The sequence below is a fragment of the Lynx rufus genome, unplaced genomic scaffold, assembly GCF_022079265.1.
Source record: "Lynx rufus isolate CCGP_SWC_20201006 ecotype Redwood Valley unplaced genomic scaffold, mLynRuf1.p SCAF_10, whole genome shotgun sequence".
Taxonomy (NCBI): domain Eukaryota; kingdom Metazoa; phylum Chordata; class Mammalia; order Carnivora; family Felidae; genus Lynx; species Lynx rufus.
In genome coordinates, this window is record NW_025814824.1 from 3,867,475 (window position 1) to 3,888,633 (window position 21,159).

At 51.5% G+C, this 21,159-nt stretch overlaps 1 protein-coding gene and 1 long non-coding RNA gene across 4 annotated transcripts in view; one reads left to right on the top strand and one right to left on the bottom strand.

Moving 5' to 3' along the window:
- SYK (spleen associated tyrosine kinase) overlaps positions 1-21,159 on the top strand; it is an 87,674-nt gene that overhangs the window by 63,588 nt on the left and 2,927 nt on the right. For all 3 annotated transcript variants that reach the window (XM_047100975.1, XM_047100985.1, XM_047100994.1), the window contains 5 exons: positions 783-960; positions 4,153-4,362; positions 5,497-5,686; positions 12,366-12,506; positions 13,425-13,537. In XM_047100975.1, the coding sequence (XP_046956931.1) occupies positions 783-960; positions 4,153-4,362; positions 5,497-5,686; positions 12,366-12,506; positions 13,425-13,537 (832 nt within the window). The remainder of the gene's footprint in view (positions 1-782; positions 961-4,152; positions 4,363-5,496; positions 5,687-12,365; positions 12,507-13,424; positions 13,538-21,159) is intronic.
- LOC124527779 (uncharacterized) lies at positions 14,924-16,069 on the bottom strand. The gene is made up of 2 exons (XR_006965979.1): positions 15,839-16,069; positions 14,924-15,451 (listed from the first exon to the last, which is right to left on the bottom strand). It is a non-coding gene; the product is annotated as an uncharacterized LOC124527779 (long non-coding RNA).

Below are 21,159 nucleotides of genomic sequence, written 5' to 3' on the forward strand. Positions count from 1 at the left end.
CGGGTTCTCTGTGTGACTCCGGGTTACATTTTTATCGGTGAGCTTGGTCAGTCCGTGCATTGCTGCAGAAACGAGCCCCAAACTTAGCAGCTTAAAATGGCCGCGGTTGTCGAAGGGTCTCCTGCGGGTCAGGGGTTTGGGCACGCCGGGCCGGGGGGAGGCCGGGGCGAGGCTGGAGCACGGGGGCCGGCCGGCATCTCGCCCCTGCTTCGTCCAGGGGCCTCCGCGGCTGTCTCCTGGCGGGGGCTGGCGTGGGCTTGCTCACAGCATGGAAAGCGTCCGGACGGCCCGACGCCTGGCGTGGTGTCTGAAGCTCGAGAGCCATGTTTCCAGCCAACAGTGCAGATGGTTCCTGGTCCTTTACAACCTCACCCGAGTGTATACAGACGTCCCTTCCCATACATTCTGCTGGTTGACGTTGACAGTTACAAAAGCCACTGGGGGCCGAGGGGGCGTGACATAGACCTCACCCCTCAGTAGAAGGCGTGTCCGAATTTTTACATGCGGCAGGAAGGCCTCCCTCCGTCTTTGCCCCTGGCATTGAAAGACCCTTTCTCTATGCACATTCGTGCAAGAATGGGGTCGGGCCCGGTGGGGAAGAGGGGCTTTTCACTGCTCCCCCAACAAACTGGGAGAGACTGTGCTCACTGGCGCTGTAACCGCACGAGGTGACCAAGGTCTGGAAAGGGGAGGTGGGGGGGGCAGAAGGCCGGGGGCGGGAGATGATGGGAGTTTCACCGGGGGTCCAGCCCCAAGCTTGTGTCTTCCGGACCGCCCTGCAGACGCCCAGAGAGAGGCCTTGCCCATGGACACCGAGGTGTATGAAAGCCCGTATGCGGACCCCGAGGAGATCAGGCCCAAGGAAGTCTACCTGGACCGCAAGCTGCTGACCCTGGAGGACAACGAACTGGGCTCTGGTAACTTCGGGACCGTGAAGAAGGGCTACTACCAGATGAAAAAGTAAGTCGTGGCTGCAACACCACCCCGCACATCCTCCCGCGAGCGGACCTTCTGGGCACCACCTGTAAATGCACATCCCAAACACAAATACAACCCGGCACAGCTGAATCTGTCTTTGTTAGCAAGTCCATTCGTGTTCATTTCTGGTAGAGTGACAATGCGAGCATCCATTGCGTATGGGAACTACGTAAATACTAATTACCTGTGTCAGTTAGGGTGGCGTGAGCGTGCCTTTTAGAGAATTAGAAGGTAGAAACAAGCAAAATGTGATAAAAGTAGAACATCATATTTATGCCCCCCAGATACCAGTACTGTTAACTAACAATAGTGTGTGTGTGTGTGTGTGTTCAGTTATTTTATCTTATTTGTTAAATTGTGTCCTATTTCTCTTACCCATAAAATTCCTGATTACAAATATCATGAGTGAAATGATATTTGCTTTTTCCTACATTTTCAAATAACAGCACATGTCATATGATAAATAGAATTGCTGGGTCACTGAGATCGCCGTACGTGACTTGCTCTTTAGAAGGCGTCCCACAGAGACGGTGCAGGAAAGATACTGGTCTGTATGGTCTTTCCAGACACACCATATCTCTGAACGTGCGTGTTGGCATTAGTGTGTTAACTGATAATCGGGTTTAGCTGTTAGATATTATTTTAAATTGAAGACATTTTATCAATGTTTTTTCTTACGTAAGTAGATCTACATTATTCAAGCGTCAAGAATCTTCAAGTGAGAAAGCACGCACAGAAACTCTTGCTTTCAATATCGTTTTGTTGGGTGTGTGTAATCGACTGATATGCTCATTTGAAGATACATGTACGCATATCACAGTTATTTGTGAAATGAATATAAATTACCCTGTGTTAAGGCATAAATTTTCTTCACTAGTTTGTGACATTTACATTCCTTGCTTAATCAAATACACAAATTAACATAGGCATAACTATAGGGACGTAATTTCAGCTAGAGGAGTTGGGGAGAGGAGAGGCCATGTAGGTCAATTTAGGGCAAAATGATGTCTTCACAATAGTGAGTCTTCCAATCAATAAACATAACCCATTTTTCCACTTACGTGGCTCTTGACTTCTCAGGTTTCTCTCAAGGAGGGTTGTTTCATTTTCTATATAGAGTGTCATTTTCTGTGTAGGGTGTTGTTTCCTGTGTAGGGTGTTGTTTCCTGTGTTGGGTGTAGTTTCTGTGTTGGGTGTAGTTTCCTCTATAGGGTGTTGTTTCCTGTGTAGAGTATAGCTTCTTGTATAGAGTGTAGCTTCCTGTGTGGGTTGTAGTTTTCTGTGTAGGGTGTAGTTTCCTTTGTAGCAGTCTTGGATTTCTTCTTGGATTCATTTGGAGGTATTTAGTATTTTAGATGTTAATATATATGCTATAGTTTTTGAAATTTCATTTGCTAATCTCCAGTGTTGCTTGGATATGGAAATAGAACCAGTTTCACCTCTTGACTTGATCATCAGCATCCTTGACTGCATTCATCCGTTACCCCTCAAATCATTTCTAGTCATTTATCGGTGTATTCTTTGACCCGAAATGTGTCATCTGTGAATAAAGACAGCTTTATTTCATCCTGTCTGATCCTTATGCTTTGACATTTCTTTCTTGCCTTGTTGTATTAGCCCAGAATTGTGGCTCAATGTTGAATAAAACTGGAAGTAACCTCATTTCTCATTCTTGATTTTGTGAAGGGGGATACTTTAAATATCTCACTATTAGGTTTGTAGCTGCTCTTTATCAGATTAGGAAAGTTTCCATCGGTTCTTACTCTCTGAGAGATTTATTTTTAATCATGAGTGTATATTACAGTTTACTGAGTACTTCTTTGCCTCTGCTGAGATGACCTTATGGTTTTTCTCCTTTATTGTGTTTACATGGTGAAGTACACCGATTGATTTTCAAATGTTAAAGCCACCTCTCATTCAGATGTTAAAACCAACAAGATGTGGAACACACACATCTTGTTTGTGAATTACATACTCATTCTACCTTTTTCATAACTCACTGAATTTAATTTACTAATACTTCTCTTAGAATATTTGCATTTATGTTCATGAGAGATTTCAGTAGCTTATTTTCTTGGAATTTCTTTGCCTGGTTTTGGCATCAGGTTAATGCTGGCCTCATAAGATGAGTTGGGGGGCTTCCTTCCTCTTTTCTTTGAGGGGACTGTGGGTGTTTTTTCTTCCTTAAGAAAGGACGGGTTGGGAAGAATCAAGAGATTTTTGCTCTTCATTTTGATCCCTACCTCACGTCGTATGCAAACCCAGTTCCACATGGATGGTAGACTGAAATGTGGAAAGGTACAATGATAAAACTATCTAGAAATCACATAGGGAAATATGTCCATGATTGCAGAAGGGCGAAGGATGCTCTTGGGGTGCTGGGGGTGTGTTTGTGTAGGAACTACAGTGTGTGTTCAGTGTAGAAACACTTGTTAAGATCTGCACAGAAGGTGTCTGTGTCTTTATGAATGTATGTTAGACTTACTCTATTATTCTCTTATTTTACCTGTTTTGTGGGACAGACCTATTTTTATTCTCCCACTTGGGGGTTCAACCAACGAGGTGTAATTCCTGTGTGGGAATTGTATCATAGAGAAATGCAGTTTTCTAAATCCTCCACAGTTAAGTTCCACCTATTTATTTCAGTCCCATTATATCAGGATATTTTCAGGAGGTCAAATGTGACCTATGTGATGTTGTTATGAGAAAATGAAAAACAGTTAATTTTTTACAAACTTGTTGAAGCTTGCTTAAAAGCATCGGTGCCCAGTTTTAAAAAGTGTTTTGTAAACAATGAGCTTGAACAGTGTGTGCTTTTCAATTCTGCATCCAGAAACTCATTTTAAACATATATCAAAGGAACATTGTATTCACATACATCACAGATCACCTGTAGATGGTATAGGAACTCACGCATGTCATGGTTTGTAAGGTTTATTTGAAAGCTACTCATACTCTATAATATTTAGGTTCTGCTTGCTCGGACTGTTCTTCAGCTCCCCCCTTTAACTAATGAAGGGCGACTCTCTTTGTCTGTAAAGCAGAGAGAATGTGGTTGCAGCTGTTTCCAGAACCCCGTTTCTAGCAGAGCAGTTACGCCCCGCGGAAGGCAATTACCTAAACCCCGGCCACTTTGAAAACTTTCTTTCTTATGTGTTACGATTTCTTTCGCAGAGTCGTGAAAACGGTGGCTGTGAAGATTCTGAAGAACGAGGCTAACGACCCCGCTCTTAAAGATGAGTTATTAGCGGAAGCCAACGTCATGCAGCAGCTCGATAACCCTTACATCGTGCGCATGATCGGCATCTGTGAAGCCGAGTCCTGGATGCTGGTGATGGAGATGGCGGAACTGGGTCCGCTCAACAAGTATTTACAGCAGAACAGGTAACTTCGCGTAGGCCGGAAGCTTACACTGTGCTGGGGCAAAACCCACCAGCCCAGTGTACGTCATAGCCCGATTTCTCTGGGAAGCTTTGTCTCCTCCCATGCCTTCCCAGTGTTGGCCCACCCTTACGGGGCCTTGAGGGAGGAGGGAAAAGAGCTGTAGTCTTCCGATCAAGTGTTCTTTTTGCACTTGTTGTGCTAGGAAAACCTCCAGTCCAACAATTTCGTCTTCTTCATGGTCCTTTGCTCACTCCCAATTGCCCAGTGATAGAATCCGCCATAGAAGAAGGCTCCCCTCACTGGCAGAACATGCCCTGCCTAGTGAGAGAAATATTGAACATTCATTTTTATTTTTTTAAGTGTATTTATTTTAAGTGATCGGGGGGGGGGGGGGAGAGAGAATCCCAGGGAAGCTCCGTGCTGTCAGTGCAGAGCCCAACGCGGGGCTCGAACCCACAAACTGTGAGATCACGACCTGAGCCAAAGTTGGACGCTTAACTGACGGAGCCACCCAGGCGCCCCCAAAATCAACATTTTTAAAGGGGAGATAGTGATGTCTTATGTGTCTGGCTGACCTCTACATTCTACAAGTAATTCTGAAAATACCTGTTGCTATCAATGGGTTACAACTGTTGGTGGGGTATTCCTGCTGGGCTCATCTACAGCCATTGTTGAGAGGGAGGAACTCACATGGAATAAGTCATACGAACAGCCACCGACTTCTCTGTCCCATTGGCTACATTGCGTTTGTACTCTACTCAGATTGTGTCTTTAATCTGCAGAGAAGGGAGGCGCCGTTAACCTCACTCCACAGGTAAGAAACGGAGACTCAGTTGGTTTTGTTACCTGTCCCATTTTGGAACAAGGGTTCCAACCAAAGCCTGGCCCTCCATGAGTGGGGGCTGCCCATGCCATTGTGCTATTTCTCATGCAGTTCAAAGCACACCTTGAAAAGCGTACCGGTTCGAGACCAGGACAATGGCACTCGGCTTTGGGCAGCCATAGATTAACAAGGTTTTTGTCACCAGTTGTTACTCTGACGGACAATAGGCAATGCATGGACCCCTCTGCTTACCTGAGGAACATACTTGAACTACGGTCTGCTATCACTCATGACACATCTGTAACTTTCAGGCACGTCAAGGATAAGAACATCATAGAGCTGGTTCATCAGGTTTCTATGGGAATGAAGTATCTGGAGGAGAACAATTTTGTGCACAGAGATCTGGCGGCAAGAAACGTCTTGCTGGTTACTCAACACTATGCCAAGATCAGTGATTTTGGACTTTCCAAAGCGCTCCGTGCTGATGAAAACTACTACAAGGTAGGAATAACTTAGCCAGTACTCAAAGCAGCAGGTACTGAGAATCTGAAATGCAAATGTCTGTGTTCCGGGGGTACGCGGGCAGCTCAGTCCGTTGAGCGTCCCACTCTTGATTTCAGCTCAGGTCGTGATTCCCCAGGTCGTGGGATCGAGCCCTGCATCTTAAGCCCTGCTTAAGATTCTCTCTCTGTCTCTGTCTCTCTTTCTCCCTCTCTTTTCCCTTCCCTCACTCACACTCTCTCTCTCACCCTCTCCCTCTGCCCTTCCCTCACTCATGCCGTCTCTCTCTCTGTCATCCTCCCTCTCAAAAAAAAATAGCTATAGCTACAACAATTTGTTAGTGGATGCACAATATTAAAAGATATAACTTATGACACCAAAAAACATAAAATATGATGGGGAGGGACGAAAGGGCAGAATTGTTTTACATTTATAAGATGTTTTGTGTAAGCCTCAATATAATGACAAAGAGCTGAGTTGTGCACATAAGACAGAAGAGAATCTAAGCATACCGCGACGAGAAACCATCCAATCACAAAGGAAGACAACAAGAGAGGAAGAAAAGAACTACAAAACAGCTGGAAAACAATAAGATGGCATTCGTAAGTTCCTAACCTGTCAATAATTATTTTAATGTAAATGGATTAAATTCTCCAATCAAAAATATAGAGTCGCAGAATAAATTTAAAAAACCTACAAGACTCAACTGCATGCTGCCTACAAGAGAGTCCCTTCAGCTTTAAGGACACACATAAACTCAAGGTGAAGGGATGGGAAAGATACCCCATGAAAATGGAGACCAAAAAGTAGCAGAAGTAGCTATATCAGACAGAACGGACTTTAGGCCAAACACCATACCAAGAAACAAAGAAGGTCATCACGTGATAATGGTGAAGTTGACTCTTTACGAGGATACAACAATTTTAAATATGTACGCATGCGACATTGGAGAATCATCTGAATATAACCTGAATAAACAAATACTAACAGACCTGGAGGGACAAATAGACAACAGCACAATAATAGTAGGGGGTTTTAATACCCCACTTTTAATGATGGATAGGTCATCCACGCAGAAAATCAATAAGGAAACATTGGACTTGAACTATACTTTAGGCCAAATGGACCCAACAGTAGTCACAGGTGAATTCTACCAAACATTTAAAGGAGAATTATTAATACCAGTCCTTCTCAAACTCATTTTACAAGGCCAACATTACCCTGATCCCAAGGTACCACAAACAAAACTATAGGCCAAAGTCCCTGATGAACACGCATGCAGAAATTATCTGTAAAATACTCGCAAACTGAGTTCAACAACCCATTGAAAGAATCCTACACCATGGGCAAGTGGTAATTATCCTTGGATGCAAGAATGGTTTAACATCTGCAAAACACTAAATGTGATATACTGCATTAACAGAATGAGGGCTAAAAATCCTATGGTCATCTCAATAGATGCAGGAAAAGCATTTGACAAAATTCAGTGTCCTTTCATGATACTTTCAACGAAGTGGATATGGAAGGAATATGCCTCAACACAGTGAAGGCCACATATCACAGGCACGCAGCTAACATCAGTCTCAATGGAAAAAGGTTGAGAGCTTTCCCTCTAAGATCAGGAACAAGACAAGAGTGTCTGCTCACAGCACTCCTATTCAACACAGTACTGGAAGTCCTAGCCAGAGCGATCAGGCAAGGAAAATAAATAAAAGCCATCTATACCTAAAAGGTAGGATAGAATTGTCTTTATTTGCAGTTGATGTGATCTTACATAGAGAAAACACTAAAGATTCTACCAAGAAACCATTACAACCCATCAATCAATCCGGTAAAGTACAAGATACAAAACCAACTTGCAGAAATCGGTTGCATCTCGGTGCACCAACAATACACTGTCTGACAAAGAAATAAAAGCTCATTTACCATTGTATCAAAGTGATAAAATACTTAGGAATGAATTTAAATAAGGAAGTAAAAGATCTAAACACTGAAAACTGTAAAATACTGGAAAGAAATTGAAGAAGACAAATAAAATGAAAAGATATCCTCCACTCATGGATTGAGAGTTAATTAATATTGTCCATACTACTCAAAGCCATCTGTATGTTTAATGCAAATCCCTATCAGGATTCCAATGGCATTTTTTTTCAGAGAGAAAAAAAATTCTGAAATTCATATGGAACCCAAAAGGCCCCAAGTAGCCAAAGCAATCTTGAGAAAGAACAAAGCTGCAGTCATCATGCTCCCTGGTTTCAAACCACACTACAAAACTATAGTGATCAAAGCAGTATGGTACTGATGTAAATAAAGACACATGGGCCAGTGAGACAGAACCAAGAGCCCAGAAATAACCCTAAAATAATAGCCAACTAATAATACTTGACAAGGGAGCCAAGAATGCTCAGGAAAGGACAGTCTCTTCAGTACTAAATGGTGCTGGTGAAACTGGATGTTCGCATGCAAAAGGAGGAAATTGGACCCCTATATCATACCACTCACAAAAATTAACTCAAAATGGATGAAGGACTCAAACAGAAGACCTGAAACCACAAAAGTCCTAGAAGAAAACATGTGAAAAATGCTTCTTGACATTGGTCTTGGCAATGAATTTTTTGGATATGACAGCAGAAGTCCAAGCAACGAAAACAGAAATCAACTTATGAGATTATGTCAATTTAAAAAGTTGTACAGGGGCGCCTGGGCAGCTCCATTGGTTAAGCGTCCGACTTCAGCTCAGGTCATGATCTCAAGGTCCATGAGTTTGAGCCCCGCGTCGGGCTCTGTGCTGAGCTCGAAGCCTGGAGCCTGCTTCAGATTCTGTGTCTCCCTCTCTCTCTGACCCTCCCCCGTTCATGCTCTGTCTCTCTCTGTCTCAAAAGTAAATAAACATTAAAAATTTTTTTTAAAAAGTTGCTGTACAACAAAAGAAACAACAGAGTGAAAGTCAACCAATGGAATGAGAGAAAATATTTGCAAACCAAGGCATAGATATTGAAAATCTATAAGGAATTCATACAATCAATAGCAAAAAAGTACAATAAAATAAAAATCATATTTTAAAATGCACAAAGGACCTGAATAAACATTTTCTATTCTTTTTCTGTTTTTCTGTAACCAAAGAGGACATACAAATGGCCAACAGGTACATCTAAAGGATCACAAATCATCAGGGAAATGCAAATCAGAACCACATTGAGATACCACCTTACACCTGTCAGAATGAATATTATCAAAAAAATAAAAAATAACAGGTGTTGGTAAGGATGTGGAGAAAAGGGAACCCTCTTGCACTGTTGGTAGGAATGTCAGTTGGTGCAGCCAGTATGGAAAACAGCATGGGGAGCCCTTAAAAAATTAAGAATAGGACTCCCATGTGATCCAACAATCTCACTTCTGTGCATTTATCTGTAAGAAATGAAATCACCATCTAGCAGAGATATCTACACACTCTCATATTTATTGCAGTCATTACATACAATAGGCAAGATAAAGAAACAACCCAAATATCAAACAATGGATGAATGGATCAAGAAGACGTGATGCGGTGTGTGTGTGTGTGTGTGTGTGTGTGTGTGTGTGTGTGTGTGTTGGTTTAAAATACAGACAACCACATGGGATACGTCAACCATAACAAAAGGAGGAAATCTGCTATTTGCAACAACATGGATGGTCCTCGAGGGCATTATGCTGAGTGATAAGCCAAACAGAGAAAGAGAAATACTGCATGCTTTCACTTATATGTGGAATTTAAAAGCCAAACTCACAGAAACAGTAGATTCTGGTTGTCTGGGACTGAGGGGCAGAGGAGATGAGAAGATGGTAATCTCAGAACGTAAACTTTTAGTTATCAGAGGAATAAATTCTGGGGGTCTGTGTTGGGTATGGTGCCTGTAGCCTATAGGACCGTGCTATATATATACGTGGAAGTTGCTACGAGAATAGATCTCGCATGTTCTCCCCACAACAACGAGCAATGGTAATTTTGTCAGATGAAGGATGTGCTAAGTAACCTTACTCTGGTAAACATCTTGCAATACCTGTGTGGCTCAGTCACCGTAGCGTGCATGTTAGAAGCGGCACGGAGATCACGCACTCCTGAAAAGACGGAGACATGGACCATTTCTTTGAGAAGACAGGGTGAAATGGAACAGAATCGAGAGCTAAACAGCGTTACAGGGAAATGATACTAATGGAAGCACATCTGTGCGTGACAACGTGACCTTGCGCCGAACACAAATGCCCTTTGATCCTGCAGCTCTGCCCTGCACGGGGCACAGATACACACGGCCAGTAATGTTCGTTCTAGAATGACGTGTAATAGCAAACATCAGGAAACTGCCTCATGGTCTCTTGGTAGGAGGCTGGCTACATCAGTCATACTAGGTTTATAGGAGGCATGCAATTAACTCTTCTAAAAGTGACTATTTGCGCGTGCTGACGTGGAAATATATCCACAACACGTGCTTGAGCAGCACCATTAAAAAATGAAGTGCAAAGCGTACGCTCCTAGCCTTTCCACCTCCAAAAACGTATATATTCCCTCTCTGTACTCGTATGTAGACTTTTCTGGAAAGATTCAGGACAAACTACCAAACACGGCCGTCTCCGTGGATGAGGATTTGGAATTGGTGGAGAGAGATTTACCTTTTTGATGTATATAGGATTTGTCAAAGGGTTTCCTTTGTATCACCTCAAAATTAAAATTAAAACCAAAATGACACACGAGTATATTGTTCACAACGTTTGAAGTCAGAATCTAAAAATAATGCATAACATGATTGAGATGGAAGTGTAATCAGTGTGTCGTTTAGAGACGGGCCATGGTATCTGTGCTCTCAGGCCGATGTTCCCGGGCTGTCCCCTCTCAACCCACCACCTCCCTCCCCACGAGGGTGCTTGTGACGGTTCCGTCCACAGGACGTAGCAGAACTTATGTGCGCCAGACTCCAAGCCCTAGAGTAAATAAAGGGTTTCGCGGGGCATGATTCTGATCTCTTTACTACCGCTTGCTTTTTTATTTTTTTATTGTTTATTTTTGAGAGAGAGAGAGAGAGTGTGTGTAAGCAGGGGAGGGACAGAGAGGGAGGGAGACACAGAATCCGAAGGAGACTCCAGGCTCCAAGCAGTCGGCACAGAGCCCGATGTGTGGCTCGAACTCACGAGCCGTGAGATCATGACCTGAGTCGAAGTCGGACGCTTAACCGACTGAGCCACCCAAGTGCCCCTACCACTTGCTTTTTGAAATTAGAAAGTTTAAAGCATTTTGGGGGCGCCTGGCTGGCTTAGTCAGTGGACCAGGCAACTCTTGATCCCAGGCTTATGAGTTCGAGCCCCACGTTGGGTGTAGAGATTACTTAAAAATAAAATCTTTTTTTTAAAAAAAGTTTAAAACAGATTTTAAGCAATACTTGCAATCTGTAACAAAATAATTAACGTCGGCCTAAAATCGTGGACAAAAACACAATGATAGTTAAAGATGCTACAGCCCAGTATTTCTTGGAGCATGACCATGGGATTTTGATGCTTGACTCTTTGCATGTTGCAACAAGCTCCATGAAATATGAGTCACCCAGGAAGAGGTGAGAGAAAAAAAGACAAAAAGGTACAAGAAATACGGTCTGAATCTTAAAAATATGTACTTAAATCTAGGGGCGCTTCGGTGGTTCAGTCAGTTAAGTGTCTGACTTTGGCTCAGGTCATGATCTCACTGTTCGTGGGTTCGAGCCCCGCGTCGGGCTCTTTGCAGACAGCTCAGAGCCTGGAGCCTGCCTCGGGTTCTGTGTCTCCCCCTCTCTCTGCCCCTCCCCTGCTCGTGCTCTCTCTGTCTCTCTCTGTCACAAAAATAAACATTAAAAAAATTAATATTTATTTAAATCTTAAAAATTTAAGATTTAGTCATAGTTTTAAGATTCAGACCAAATACATACATGCAAACATGCACACGGCATTTGGGGAGTCATTTTCTTCTTTTCTCCTTTCTTTTTATTTCTTTCCTTCCTTCCTTCCTTTGTTCTTTCCTTCCTTCCTTTCTGAGAGAGACAGAGCATGAGCAGAGGAGGGGCAGAGAGAAAGAGAGAGAGACAGACAGAATCTGAAGCAGGTTCCAGGCTCTGAGCTGTCAGCACAGACCCTGACGGGGAGCTTGAACTCACGAACCACGAGACCATGACCTGAGCTTAACTGACTGAGCCACCCAGGCGCCCTATTCTTGTTTTTCTTAACGGTGGTAAATACACATAACCTAAATTTGACCATCGTAACCGTTTTTAAGTGTAATGTTAAGCACATTCCCTGCGGTTACAACCTCTGTCCAGAATTCTCATCTTCCCAGACTGAAACTCGGTCCTCATTAGGCCCTGGCCACAGTTACTGCACTTTCTGTCTGTGCCCTCTAGGGGCCTCAGGGGGGTGCTTTCACGCAGTATTTGCACCTTAGTGACTTAACTGGGCTTGTTTTACTGAGGATAATGTCCTCGGGGTCCATCCCTGTTGTAACATGTGCTAGAATTCCCTTCCTTTTTAAGGTCCAGTGACTTTCCACCATCTGAATATCGACATGTTGTTTATCCGTTCCTCCGGCGGTGGACCCCAGGCGGGCTCCCGCCTTTTGCTGCCATGAACCGGGGCGCCCGCGATCCTGTCATTAACGGAGTGCCCCCGTCTGCTTTGCCCGCAGGCCCAGACCCACGGGAAGTGGCCGGTCAAGTGGTACGCCCCCGAGTGCATCAACTACTACAAGTTCTCCAGCAAGAGTGACGTCTGGAGCTTCGGCGTGTTGATGTGGGAGGCGTTCTCCTACGGGCAGAAGCCGTACCGGGTGAGCCGCCGCGGCTGCACTGAGCCATCACAACAGATCAGACAGACCAGCCACGCGCTGTTGCCACGGGACCCATTGGGAAAATCATAAAATCCGGGCGCCCTTTCTGAGTCTTGCACGGCCTTTTTGCCAGTGAGCCATTAACAGGACCTCAGCTTTGTTCTAAGTTGAAGAGGCAGTATTTGATGATAACTGAACGGTGTATGTGTTTTTCATGACGCGTTACGCCTGGCGGTGTGCATAAAACAGACCCAAATCAACATTCATTAGAGTTGAAATAGAAATGATGGCAATTTCCATGACTACGTTTGCAGTCCAGTTAAATATTTTAGTTGTTGTTGTTGTTGTTTTTTTTTTTTTTTTCAACGTTTATTCATTTTTGGGACAGAGAGACAGAGCATGAACGGGGGAGGGGCAGAGAGAGAGGGAGACACAGAATTGGAAACAGGCTCCAGGCTCTGAGCCATCAGCCCAGAGCCCGACGCGGGGCTCGAACTCGTGGACCGCGAGATCGTGACCTGGCTGAAGTCGGACGCCTAACCGACTGCGCCACCCAGGCGCCCCTGTTGTTTTTTTTTTTTAATCCAAATGGATACATCCAAAAAGGGCCCATGTGCTGGAACACAGCTTGATGAATTTTCACAAATGGGATGTGCTCATGAAACCAGAGCCCAGGCGATGAAACAGAACAGAACCCCCCACCCCCTGGTTCCCCTTGCACATACAAGCTGTCCCCCAAGGGTCACCCCGTCTGATGTCTAGATCCCGGGTTAGGAGCTCCTGTTTTTTGTACTTTTTCCAAGTGAAATCGCGCAGTGTGTACTTCTGTTTCTCTGGGGCGGGGGGTAGGACCTACCTGCTGTTTTGTTGTACTCAACGCCACGTTCACCAAGCTCGGGTATGTTCTGCGTGTTTCAGGGCATGAAGGGAAGCGAGGTTTCGGCCATGCTGGAGAAAGGAGAGAGAATGGGGTGCCCCACGGGGTGTCCGAGGGAGATGTACGAGCTGATGAAGCTGTGCTGGACGTATGAGTGAGTACTCGCACGCCCTGTGGTTTGTGCAAATGCCCTGGGGCAAATGGGAGGCACCGAAAAGAAGCACCGCCTCCCAACTAGGGACTTGCTCCCTTGTGAACAGAGCACGGTGGGGGTGGCTTGCTTCCTGGACCGTGCACTTGTATTCTTCGTTCTAAAGAGGAAGTTTAGGCAGTTACTGTCATCCAGGGGGTCAGAATTTAAACGTAGATAATACCAGCTGGGGGTGGGGGTGGTCACCGCAGAAGGATGTCGGTGGGAGTCTGGGCTGGTGCTGCGTGCCACAGTGGGTGGCAGAGGGGCTCAGTGGGGACAATGTTGTACTCGCCTGGTTCCTGACCACCTTCATAGTGCGGCAAGACCATGGGTGTTGTCCAGGTCACGGGTGGATGGGCCGAGGGAGCCCTTCCCCGGAAGCGACTCAGACCTTGCAAAGTGGCCTCTGAGTCTGCCGAGTGTGTCCTGCGTCCTGCCTGGGGGACCACAGGTGACGTTGTAGGCAGCTCAGCAGGGAGAGAAGCGCACCACGCCCGAGAATCAGGAAGTGGCCCTTGACCTTGCCCACAGGGGCGGCCTGTGAGTGGGTCGTGGGGAAACCGCGAGCCGTGGCCCCCGTGTCTCTGGCCCTGGCATGTGCCTGGGAGCCCTCGCAGCCCAGACACGATGCGGGTCCACGATGCAGGGGAGCTCACGTACCTGCCACGGGCTTTACCGCCTCAGGGTCAGACCTGCTCCCAGATACCCGGCTGATGTCGAGGGATGTTCCAAGTGCTTTCAGATGCCACCTGGGGTTCTCTACCTCCCGGGAGCATCGTCCGCCACAGCCACATTGGGAGTGGAAGGAATGCCGTCGTTCTCTGGAAGTGACCCAGGGGCGGCCCCGAAGGGAGAGGGCGGAGGTCTCCCAGCCTGCCGCTGCGGACACCGTGCAGGGGAAGGGCCTCTGGCGGAGGCCCGATGAGGCCGCTGGGAACGGTGCAGGCTTGTCCTGGCTTCTGACGCACCCCGCTGGGCCGTGGGGACCCCACAGGCTGAGAGGATCCGCTGGGAGCTGACGCCCAGGTCGGAAACGAGCTCACTGCGGCCTTCCTCCATGCACTCGTCCCAGCCTCTGGCCTAAGCGACCTCTCCATCCCGGGGACGCTGGGTCAGGTGAGCCCCCGGCCACAGTCCGAGGCCTCGGGTCAGGTGCAGCCCTGGGGAGGGCACTTAGTAGAAGGGGGCATTTCCCGGATGTGCTCTCCCTCCTGCCTGGGCCTTCCTGTGGAAGCGTTCACTTCCTCGGGGAAGAACACCCTTTAAGTGATTCTGAGACAAACGGAAAAGCCTCAAATTCAGATAAACTCGCAGGGCGATGGTTGAAGTGAGCATTGTGGCATTTGCTAATGCTGACACCTTTATTTCTGTCGGTTGTCCTGTGTGTTGCCAGTAAGGAGTGCGGGGCTGGGCGGGAGGGATCAGGACGGGTGCGGGCTTGGGGGATGTGCCCAGCGGGGTGAGCGAGGCAGGCGGACGTCCAGCTTGGCTCCGGGGTCCCCTCAGCACTGGGCGAGTGGCTCCTGTGACCCGGGCATCAGGGGCAGGCGACACTCTGTCCCCGCTGGACACCTGCACACGTACAGCCGCTCGCACGGTCTGTGCCGGCTTGGTCCACGGAGGGAGGACGTGCAGGGAGACAGTTGTCCTGGGAACTCACCGAAGCCGTGACAAAGGGAGTCCTGTTCTCTCGGAGGGCTCGACCCCCCAGTGTCCGTGCTCACCTAGAGGTTTCAGGAGGGTCTGAGCGAGGCCGACGCGCAGGGGTGTCTCGTCCCCATCACTCCAATCCCCGCGTGCTCTCTGGTGAGACCCACGTCACCCGGAACCAGCCCCAGTATCAGCCAAGTGACGGGAGTGATGACCGCCCACAGCCTGAAATTAGAAATGACTCCTCATCGGTCTTTGGTTGCTTTTCCAACAAAGCTGTGTTTCTGAAGGTTGGAGTGTTTCTAGCAGTGACTTGAAACAGGGCAGGGGGTGGGGGTGGGGGCAGGCGATGATCAGAGGCTCGGTCTGAATGGCAGCAGTCCCACGATGCACCACTGAACGGAAAGGCACCGTTTCCTTGGGCGTGGCTCCAGGAGCGGGTCTGGCTACCCCTGGGGAGACGCCTGCCCCCGGCCGCCAGCATCTCTGTTCACCTGGCTGTCCCCTGGGCTCCATGGTGTGTCTGGGGTGGGAAACTGAACCCTGAGTAGGTGGACATCCCCCCCCAGCCCTCCTGCTTTGCAGAGGGGAGTGGGGTGCTCAGAGAGGTACCTGCAGAGGTCACGCTGGGGGCCTCGGTGCACTGTGGAACCCAGGGAAGACACACGGGGAGCGGGGCTGGGGGCTTCAGCTAGAAGGGTTTCACAGACTCCTTGCAGGTCCTGTACGTAGAGATGCCAGGGGGAAAAGGCCTGGTGAATCGGGAGAAGTTGGGGCTCTTCACACTGAAAAACAGGGCGGCGGCCTAAGGGAGAAAAGCCTGGGACATTTAGGATGTCTGAGGTCCGGAATGATCTAGATGGAGCCCCAAGTGCTGCTTAAAGATCAGCAAACACGAGCAACAGGGCGACATTGCCCGGACCATCCTTGTCCCTGGTCCCGGCTCTGCTCAGGGCCAAGTCCATTCCCTCTGAGCGCCCCCTCCCCTGAAAGCCCCCCTCCCCTGAGAGCCCCCTCCCCTGAGAGCTCCCTCCAGAGCCTCCCTCCCCTAAGAGCCCCCTCCCTTGAGCGCCCCCTCCCCTGAGAGTCCCCTCCCCTGAGAGCCCCCTCCCCTGAGAGTCTCCTCCCCTGACAGCCCCCTCCTCTGAGCGCCCCCTCCCCTGAGAGCCCCCCTCCCCTGAGAGCCCCCTCCTCTGAGCGCCCCCTCCAGAGACCCTCTCCCCTGAGATTCCTCTCCCCTGAGAGCCCCCTCCCCTGAGGGTCTCCTCCCCTGACAGCCCCCTCCTCTGAGCGCCCCCTCCCCTGAGAGCCCCCCTCCCCTGAGAGCCCCCTCCTCTGAGCGCCCCCTCCAGAGACCCTCTCCCCTGAGATTCCTCTCCCCTGAGAGCCCCCTCCCCTGAGGGTCTCCTCCCCTGACAGCCCCCTCCTCTGAGCGCCCACTCCCCTGAGAGCCCCCCTCCCCTGAGATTCCTCTCCCCTGAGAGCCCCCTCCCCTGAGAGCTCCCTCCAGAGCCTCCCTCCCCTAAGAGCCCCCTCCCTTGAGCGCCCCCTCCCCTGAGAGTCCCCTCCCCTGAGAGCCCCCTCCTCTGAGCGCCCCCTCCAGAGCCCCTCTCCCCTGAAATTCCTCTCCCCTGAGAGCCCCCTCCCCTGAGGGTCTCCTCCCCTGACAGCCCCCTCCTCTGAGCGCCCACTCCCCTGAGAGCCCCCCCTCCCCTGAGATTCCTCTCCCGAGAGCCCCCTCCCCTAAGAGCCCCCTCCCTTGAGCGCCCCCTCCCCTGAGAGTCCCCTCCCCTGAGAGCCCCCTCCTCTGAGCGCCCCCTCCAGAGACCCTCTCCCCTGAGATTCCTCTCCCCTGAGAGCCCCCTCCCCTGAGGGTCTCCTCCCCTGACAGCCCCCTCCTCTGAGCGCCCACTCCCCTGAGAGCCCCCCTCCCCTGAGATTCCTCTCCCCTGAGAGCCCCCTCCCCTGAGAGCTCCCTCCAGAGCCTCCCTCCCCTAAGAGCCCCCTCCCTTGAGCGCCCCCTCCCCTGAGAGTCCCCTCCCCTGAGAGCCCCCTCCTCTGAGCGCCCCCTCCAGAGACCCTCTCCCCTGAGATTCCTCTCCCCTGAGAGCCCCCTCCCCTGAGGGTCTCCTCCCCTGACAGCCCCCTCCTCTGAGCGCCCACTCCCCTGAGAGCCCCCCTCCCCTGAGATTCCTCTCCCCTGAGAGCCCCCTCCCCTGAGAGCTCCCTCCAGAGCCTCCCTCCCCTAAGAGCCCCCTCCCTTGAGCGCCCCCTCCCCTGAGAGTCCCCTCCCCTGAGAGCCCCCTCCTCTGAGCGCCCCCTCCAGAGCCCCTCTCCCCTGAAATTCCTCTCCCCTGAGAGCCCCCTCCCCTGAGGGTCTCCTCCCCTGACAGCCCCCTCCTCTGAGCGCCCACTCCCCTGAGAGCCCCCCTCCCCTGAGATTCCTCTCCCGAGAGCCCCCTCCCCTAAGAGCCCCCTCCCTTGAGCGCCCCCTCCCCTGAGAGTCCCCTCCCCTGAGAGTCCCCTCCCCTGAGAAACCCCTCCTCTGAGCGCCCCCTCCAGAGACCCTCTCCCCTGAAATTCCTCTCCCCTGAGAGCCCCCTCCCCTGAGGGTCTCCTCCCCTGACAGCCCCCTCCTCTGAGCGCCCACTCCCCTGAGAGCCCCCCTCCCCTGAGATTCCTCTCCCCTGAGAGCCCCCTCCCCTGAGAGCTCCCTCCAGAGCCTCCCTCCCCTAAGAGCCCCCTCCCTTGAGCGCCCCCTCCCCTGAGAGTCCCCTCCCCTGAGAGCCCCCTCCTCTGAGCGCCCCCTCCAGAGCCCCTCTCCCCTGAGATTCCTCTCCCCTGAGAGTCCCCTCCCCTGAGGGTCTCCTCCCCTGACAGCCCCCTCCTCTGAGCGCCCCCTCCCCTGAGAGCCCCCTCCCCTGAGAGCTCCCTCCCCTGAGAGCTCCCTCCAGAGCCTCCCTCCCCTAAGAGCCCCCTCCCTTGAGCGCCCCCTCCCCTGAGAGTCCCCTCCCCTGACAGCCCCCTCCTCTGAGCGCCCCCTCCCCTGAGAGCCCCCCTCCCCTGAGAGCCCCCTCCTCTGAGCGCCCCCTCCAGAGACCCTCTCCCCTGAGATTCCTCTCCCCTGAGAGCCCCCTCCCCTGAGGGTCTCCTCCCCTGACAGCCCCCTCCTCTGAGCGCCCACTCCCCTGAGAGCCCCCCTCCCCTGAGATTCCTCTCCCCTGAGAGCCCCCTCCCCTGAGAGCTCCCTCCAGAGCCTCCCTCCCCTAAGAGCCCCCTCCCTTGAGCGCCCCCTCCCCTGAGAGTCCCCTCCCCTGAGAGCCCCCTCCTCTGAGCGCCCCCTCCAGAGCCCCTCTCCCCTGAGATTCCTCTCCCCTGAGAGTCCCCTCCCCTGAGGGTCTCCTCCCCTGACAGCCCCCTCCTCTGAGCGCCCCCTCCCCTGAGAGCCCCCTCCCCTGAGAGCTCCCTCCAGAGCCTCCCTCCCCTAAGAGCCCCCTCCCTTGAGCGCCCCCTCCCCTGAGAGTCCCCTCCCCTGAGAGCCCCCTCCTCTGAGCGCCCCCTCCAGAGCCCCTCTCCCCTGAGATTCCTCTCCCCTGAGAGTCCCCTCCCCTGAGGGTCTCCTCCCCTGACAGCCCCCTCCTCTGAGCGCCCCCTCCCCTGAGAGCCCCCTCCCCTGAGAGCCCCCTCCCCTGAGAGCTCCCTCCAGAGCCTCCCTCCCCTAAGAGCCCCCTCCCTTGAGCGCCCCCTCCCCTGAGAGTCCCCTCCCCTGAGAGCCCCCTCCTCTGAGCGCCCCCTCCAGAGCCCCTCTCCCCTGAGATTCCTCTCCCCTGAGAGTCCCCTCCCCTGAGGGTCTCCTCCCCTGACAGCCCCCTCCTCTGAGCGCCCCCTCCCCTGAGAGCCCCCTCCCCTGAGAGCTCCCTCCAGAGCCTCCCTCCCCTAAGAGCCCCCTCCCTTGAGCGCCCCCTCCCCTGAGAGTCCCCTCCCCTGAGAGCCCCCTCCTCTGAGCGCCCCCTCCAGAGACCCTCTCCCCTGAGATTCCTCTCCCCTGAGAGCCCCCTCCCCTGAGGGTCTCCTCCCCTGACAGCCCCCTCCTCTGAGCGCCCACTCCCCTGAGAGCCCCCCTCCCCTGAGATTCCTCTCCCGAGAGCCCCCTCCCCTAAGAGCCCCCTCCCTTGAGCGCCCCCTCCCCTGAGAGTCCCCTCCCCTGAGAGTCCCCTCCCCTGAGAAACCCCTCCTCTGAGCGCCCCCTCCTCTGAGTGCCCCCTCCAGAGCCCCTCTCCCCTGAGATTCCTCTCCCCTGAGAGCTCCCTCCCCTGAGAGTCTCCTCCCCTGACAGCCCCCTCCTCTGAGCACCCCCTCCCCTGAGAGCCCCCCTCCCCTGAGAGCCCCCTCCTCTGAGCGCCCCCTCCAGAGCCCCTCTCCCCTGAGATTCCTCTCCCCTGAGAGTCCCCTCCCCTGACAGCCCCCTCCTCTGAGCGGCCCCTCCCCTGAGAGCCCCCCTCCCCTGAGCACCCTGGTGTTCACATGGCCACTCTCCCCAGTGGAGGTGCCGTGTGCAAGCCTCCATCCCAGCACCAGGCAGGGGGTCAGCAGGCTTCAGGGAAAGCCCAGCCCCTGCTGGAGCCTGCAGTTGAAGAGAGGGGGAACAGGCCGCAGGTAAGGCACGAAATTAGTGCATTCTGTTGTGTGTTCGCAGAAGGGGAGGAGTCCGATGGCCTTTCAGGGCTGAGGGCACGGCCCAGGGGGACCACACAGGGGACACATGCGTGCGGGTGCTTACTCATCGAAGGAGCAGGTGCTTGGAGGCACAGAGGCTCATGGAGCTTCCAGAACTTGGTGGAGTCGGTGAAGTGAATCCAAACGAGCCCTGTACATTCTCCAGGCTTTTTGAGGCTTTTTTGTTTCCATTCTTTCCTCTGTTCTAAACAGTCAGCTACCTTCACCAGTGTGGCTGATAGACTTGTAGATAGATAGATAGATAGATAGATAGATAGATAGATAATAGATAGATACATAGATGATATATGGATAGATACATACATATATACATACATACATGATAGAAAGATCTAGATGGATGGATATTGGAGGGATGGACAGATTGATTGATGATGGACAAGGATGGCTGATAGAAAATGAGTCAATCAGTACATGATGGATGGATAGAGATGGGTAGGTAGAGAGGACACTTGTATATATTTGTACACGCTTGGAGACTTATCACTGACACACCTATGACCCCCCTCCACATACACACCGGCTGACACTTTCCGGGGTGGTTACTACTCTGGGCCGGGGGGAGCACGGGCTGTCGCGAGGCAGACAAGCCACAAATCCACCCCACGTAAGCATGTGGTTGCGTATTTGACAGGTGCCGTGTGGCCCCCGTGGGAGGTTGTGGGACCATCTTTCTGCTAGAGATCCACCGTGGCCTCTGTTAGGGAGTGGAGTTCTGGACGGCAGGATGAGGGGCAGGGGCGCAGGCCACGAGGAAAGAGGGGCCCCTGGCACGAGGGCCCGAGTACAGAAAGCACCCCGAGGCCTGGGGAAGGAGATGCGGGCAGGTGGGGACAGACGGGAAGCTGGCACACGTACAGACGCTTGGCCACACTCGCTGAAGCCCCACATCATCCTTACTCCTTGGGGCGGCCTCTCCCACAGTGTAGAGGAGACATCTACAGCCTGAGCAGGTGTCTGCGGAGGGCCAGCCTGTAGCCCTGCATCGCTTCCTTCGCTTGGTGCCCGGCTGCTGGGTGGATGAAACCCCCAGAGAAAGATTCAAAGGGGGCTCTGTGCATCTGGGCCCCCATACTTGCAGCGGAATGTTCTGTTTTGCAACGGTGATGAGGTTGTGCTCTTAGACCGTAGAAGGAGGGAGGCTGTCTGTCTGTCCGTCTAGACACAGGTCTCACACATGCTCCTGCACCCGGGCT